This window comes from Cupressus sempervirens, chromosome 11, assembly GCF_028749045.1.
Source record: "Cupressus sempervirens isolate cs-2001-9-10 chromosome 11, ASM2874904v1, whole genome shotgun sequence".
In the NCBI taxonomy this organism is placed as follows: Eukaryota; Viridiplantae; Streptophyta; class Pinopsida; order Cupressales; family Cupressaceae; genus Cupressus; species Cupressus sempervirens.
This window is the reverse complement of record NC_143128.1, coordinates 835,945,305-835,951,304: the sequence shown is the minus strand read 5'-3', so window position 1 is coordinate 835,951,304 and position 6,000 is coordinate 835,945,305. Positions and strand designations below refer to the sequence as shown.

At 32.2% G+C, this 6,000-nt stretch overlaps 1 protein-coding gene across 1 annotated transcript; it reads left to right on the top strand.

Annotated features, from left to right (window-relative positions):
• The first annotated feature begins 742 nt into the window (after window positions 1-742).
• Window positions 743-3,710, top strand: LOC149532157 (cytochrome b6-like). Its single transcript, XM_089811208.1, has 2 exons — window positions 743-1,440; window positions 2,272-3,710. Exons 1-2 carry the CDS (start codon window positions 758-760, stop codon window positions 2,789-2,791), a joined length of 1,203 nt encoding a protein of 400 aa, XP_089667334.1. The 5' UTR covers window positions 743-757; the 3' UTR covers window positions 2,792-3,710.
• The last annotated feature ends 2,290 nt before the right edge of the window (window positions 3,711-6,000 follow it).

The following is a 6,000-nucleotide window of genomic DNA, read 5'->3' as shown; positions in this document are numbered from 1 at the left end:
AGAGGCTCCTCATATCCCCCAACAGACGTCTCTTCACATTCCAGGAATTTGTTTCAAATTCCCCCACTGCCCGCAAAAAAAAAGCATGAATGTGCATGCAAAATTATATTTAACAAAAAAAATATATATATTGAAATTATTTCGCCCCAATTTTTTCGAGCTCTATTTTTTCGGGTCCTACTTTTTCGGGCCTTACTTTTTCGGGCCTATTATTTCGGCCTCCATTTGGCTTCCTATTATTTCGGCCAGCTATTATTTCGAGAATTCTTTTTTAATATTTAATTTGGAAGTTTGTAACTGCTCCCAAATCTTTTTTATTGACAAGGAATCTTGGCATATTCTCGTGCTGCCATTGTATAGAAACAAAAAGAAACAGGTTTACCCAACGCTATTCAAACAGGCATAGGTCAAATAAATGGTCTTCCTGTCGCACTCGGAGTTATGGATTTTCAGTTCATGGGAGGCAGTATGGGATCCGTAGTGGGTGAGAAAATAACCCGTTTAATACAGTATGCTACTGAGCATCTTCTTCCATTAATTCTCGTATGTGCTTCTGGCGGAGCTCGTATGCAAGAAGGAAGTTTTAGCTTAATGCAAATGAATAAGATAGCTGCTGTGTTGCATACACATCAAAAGGAAAAAAAAATTACCATATACTTTGTACAAGCCATGTACTGGTTTTTTTTTTTTTTTTTTTTTACAAGCCATGTACTTTGTTCAAAAAAGTTTTTTATTTGAGTGTTCTTGTTTAAGCCTTATGAAAAGAAATTTTCATATACGGTTTTCAAAGGGGGGACTTGAGTTTACCTATCTCAATAAAGTATACGATTGGTTTGAAGAGCGTCTTGAGATTCAGGCGATTGCAGATGATATCACTAGTAAATATGTTCCTCCTCACGTGAATATATTTTATTGTCTAGGGGGAATCACACTGACTTCTTTTTTGGTACAAGTAGCTACCGGTTTTGCTATGACTTTTTACTATCGCCCCACCGTTCTAGAAGCTTTTGCCTCTATTCAATACATAATGACTGAAGTGAACTTTGGCTGGCTAATTCGATCGGTCCATCGGTGGTCGGCAAGTATGATGGTTTTAATGATGATTTTACATGTATTTCGCGTTTATTTAACAGGTGGATTCAAAAAACCTCGCGAATTAACTTGGGTTACGGGTGTAATTCTAGCCGTATTAACCGTATCTTTCGGTGTAACCGGTTATTCTTTGCCATGGGATCAAATTGGTTATTGGGCAGTCAAAATTGTGACCAGTGTGCCTGAGGCCATTCCGTTAATAGGAACTCCTTTGGTAGAGTTATTACGCGGAAGTGCTAGTGTGGGCCAATCGACCTTAACTCGTTTTTATAGTTTACACACTTTCATATTACCCCTTCTTACTGTTGTATTTATGTTAATGCATTTTCTAATGATCCGCAAACAAGGTATTTCAGGTCCTTTATAAAAAGGAAATCTACATTTTGAATCAGTATTGAAAACCTATTATTTTCTTTTTTTCTAATAGATCATTGCCGCGAAAAACATGTTTCTCGGATTTCTCCTTTCAATTATTAAGTATTAAGTATATTTAATACAAAGAATTGAAGTAGATACTAATCTCAAATGGAGAAAATGGATTATGGGAGTGTGTGACTTGAACTATTAGTTAGGCCGTGCAGATCAATTTATAGGATCTGTCATATAAAGATTTAGATTGAAATGTGTCTCTATCCCAATTTTCTTTCCAAAAATAAGAGGTTTAGAACCTGGGCAAAAGGCAAACACTTTGTTGTGTTATAAGAGAATTATTTCTATGATCGAATCCGAATTAGGCTCCGTGAGATCCAGGTAATAGTAATAACATTTCAGAACTCAAATTTATTACTTAAATTTATCCTTTCCTTTTCATAGTATGAAAATGCATGCATTTCCCTTGCGTTTCAATACGGTAAATTATCGGAGTAAAGGAAGGGATCTAAAGAAGGAAAAAGGCCAGATCAGTAACAAGTCAATACCTTGTATGCAAAATACATTGTGAGGGTCTAGATAAACACAGATTACAAGGAATAAGATGATCCAAAAGGCATATTGATCATGATCAAATTTGTGAGCTTACTTGGATACTGAGCATACGAAAAAATAAAATTATGAATTTTCCATAGATCTTCTTAGTTATACTGATTCTAACGATACGTCGTTCATCATTTTTATTTCAACTATTGCTCGAGCCGGATGATCAAAATTGGCATGTCCAGTTCTTTCGGGGGATAGATTCATATTCATTCATAAAAATCTACTTATCCCAATAACAAAGAAACCTGACTTGAATGATCCTGTATTAAGAGCTAAATTAGCTAAAGGCATGGGACATAATTATTATGGCGAGCCCGCTTGGCCCAATGATCTCTTATATATTTTTCTAGTAGTTATTTTTGGTACTATTGCATGTACCGTAGGTTTAGCAGTTCTAGAACCATCAATGATTGGTGAACCGACAAATCCATTTGCAACTCCTTTGGAAATATTACCCGAATGGTATTTTTTCCCCGTATTTCAAATACTTCGTACAGTACCTCATAAATTATTAGGTGTCCTTTTAATGGCTTCAGTACCTGCAGGACTATTGACAATTCCTTTCTTGGAGAATGCGAATCAATTCCAAAATCCATTTCGTCGTCCAGTAGCTACAACAGTATTCTTAATCGGTACCGCAGTAGCTCTTTGGTTAGGTATTGGAGCAACGTTACCTATCGATGAATCTTTAACTCTAGGTCTTTTCCAATTTGATAGAAATTAGAATATCTTAATATAGGGGAGGAGGAAAATCTTTTGTTTATATATCTAGGGAGTAGTTGCTTTAAGATAAATGGTCTCTCCCTAGATATATGTTTTTTAAAATGCTTTTATTTCTAATATTATTACTACTATTTTGAGAATTGCAACTATTTTGTTTTGAGAATTACTACTATTTTGAGAATTGCAACTATTTTGTTTTGAGAATTGCAACTAAACTATTTTGTTTTGAGAATTGCAACTATTTTGAGAATTGCAACTATTTTGTTTTGAGAATTGCAACTATTTTGTTTTGAGAATTGCAACTAAACTATTTTGTTTTGAGAATTGCAACTATTTTGTTTTGAGAATTGCAACTATTTTGAGAATTGCAACTAAACTATTTTGTTTTGAGAATTGCAACTATTTTGTTTTGAGAATTGCAACTATTTTGAGAATTACAAAACGGTCAAAAATTCTTTTCATATTGACTTTCTAGAAGAACTTAGTAAAAAGGGGTCATGAATGGGGAGAAAAAATAGAACTATTATAAGTCTAAAATGTATTCCCCGGTGAATCAATTCCAATATTTCGTATCAATTCCAATATTTCTTTGACAGATTGTTTCCCAAGATGTTTTATTTTCATGAGATCTTCTCGACTGTAATTCAAAAGGTCTGATACTGTATTTATATTTGCCTTTTTGAGACAATTATATATCCTAGTAGATAAGTTTAATTGGTCAATATACATTTGATTGAAATCTATTCCCTTCGTATCAGTCGATGTATGCGAAATAGCTAATTTATCCCTGTTCTCTTCCTTTGCATTCTCTTCCTTTGCATTTAGAAAGGGAAGGAAAAAGTCAATTAAATTACGAGAAGCTTCATAAAGTGCTTCTTTAGGATCTAATGCTCCATTCGTCCATATTTCAAGAAATATAATTTCTTGTGTCTCATTTTTGTCCCAATAGGAGTGAATACTGTAATTTACATTTTGAACAGGGGCAAAGGCAGCATCTATATCAAAAAATTCATCCAATTCATTCTTAATTTTTAAGTTATAAGGATTTTTAATAGTATATCCGCAGTCTTTTTCAATTTGTAATGATATATCTAAGATAAGTGGTTCGTTTATGCTAGCTATATGTTGTGTAGTATCAATTATTCTCACAGAAGGTGGTAGTATGATATCTCCAGCGGTTACTTCTTTTGGTCCGATAACATAGATAGATCCTTCTCGAATTCCGTACGCATCACTTTGGAGTACAATTTCTTTTAGATTTAGCAAAATTTCATGTATTGATTCCACAATACCTGTTATCGTGGAATATTCGTTTGATATATTGTGAAATTTAGCACATGTGATACATGTTCCTTCTATTTCTTCGAGTAAAACTCTTCTTATTGCACTGCCTATCGTATTAGCTTGACCTTTGCGAAGCGGAGATAAAGTGAAACGACCATAATGAAAACGGTCACTCTCTACTCTGAATTCGATGCACTTCAATTCTGGTATCTTGATTGAGACTGATTTTTTATTGTTATTCATAAAACTTATTGTTTAATAAATTAATAAATTATTTTTAAAAAAAAAAAAAATTAATTGAATCATTTCTTTCTCTTGAAATGTATTCAATTTTTACAAATTCTAATTTGTAAAAATTGAATCATTTCTTTCTCTTAAAATGTATTCAATTTTTACAAATTCTAATTTTTACATAAATTATTGAATCATTTCTTTCTCTTGAAATATATTCAATTTTTACACTAATTACTTTAATTTTTACACTAATTACTTTAATAAATTATTGAATCATTTCTTTCTCTTGAATTGAATCATTTCTTTCTCTTGAAATATATTCAATTTTTACACACGTCTCCTTTTGGGAGGTCTACACCCGTTATGTGGCACAGAAGTTACCTCATAAATATTCTTTATTTTTATACCACTTTGATAAATAGCTCGCAGTGTTGGTTCTTTCCCCGGACCATTGCCACGTAGCATAACTTCTGCTTCTTTCAGAAGACCTTGATTTACTAAGGTATGAACAACATTTTCTATTGCAATCTGAGCAACAAATGGTGAACGTCTTTTTGTACCTTTGAATCCGCAAGAACCGGCAGAAGACCAAGAAACCGCTTGCCCTTGTGTATCTGTAACAGTAACAATGGTATTGCGAAAACTTGTTCGAACACAAATAACTCCTTTCAGTATTCGATGTTTAGTTTTACATAGCAAAAATCTTCTTGTAGCTCTACGTGGCACATATTTTCTTGTATTTTTTGACACAAATTTTTTCGTATTTTTTGACACAAATCTTTTCTTGTTATAATTTCTGATCAATTTTGATATTTTGAAGTAAAAAAAAAAAATCTATTCTATAAATAGATTATAATCTATTTTAGAAAGATTATAATCTAGTATGAATATGACGCCGAAATTTATTTATTCTATAATTCCTTATAATGGGAATTATCCCTGTTTTTGTTTATGCCTCGGATTGTAACAAATTACAACAAGGCGTTTCCGTCTACGAATTAGGCGGCACTTTTCGCAAAGTTTGCGAACAGAAGCACGCATTTTCATATTTGTGGTCCTTTTTTGAATACTAAAATCTTTTGTTAATGGGCCTCATCGGTAGCATCATCCTTTCGTTTGACGAGATATCTATATATTATACGTCCTTTGCTTAAATCATAAACAGGTAATTCAACTCTTACTCTATCCCCCGGTATTACTCGTATTGTTCGATATCTCATTTTACCCGATATAACCGTTAAAACATCTATATCATTATCTAGATGGACTAAAAACATAGCATTAGGATATGCTATGGTAACTACGCCATCAAGAGTGACAAAATTCTTTTTGGTACTCATTTCTAGATTTTCGCTATAATTATAATATTATTAAACTTTGTTATTAACCTAACTATGACATTAGATTTCTAAAAGAGAAGAATCATTTAATTAAATAAAATAAAAGACGTTTCATTTTTTTTTTTTCTTCGTTAATATCTTTTTTTATCAGCTATTACTAACTTAATAATATTCATTGAATATAATTGAATTCTTTTTTTTGTCAGCTAAATTTCTGACAATGAACACTCAATTTTTATAATAGTAAATTACTTTTTTTATAGCATTGCAATATTGTAGGCAAAAATGCAATTTAGGCATTTACTTTTTGTTTTGGAGTTACCAAAAAATACATAAGAGTTCTCCTCCTATT

What these genes read in the sequence shown, in the direction of transcription:
- LOC149532157 (XM_089811208.1), top strand. Translation starts at nt 758, where the DNA reads ATGAAAAGAAATTTTCATATACGGTTTTCAAAGGGGGGACTTGAGTTT. An exon ending in CTAATGATCCGCAAACAAGG is followed by an intron (nt 1,441 to 2,271) that starts TATTTCAGGTCC and finishes GGATAGATTCAT; the next exon opens with ATTCATTCATAAAAATCTAC.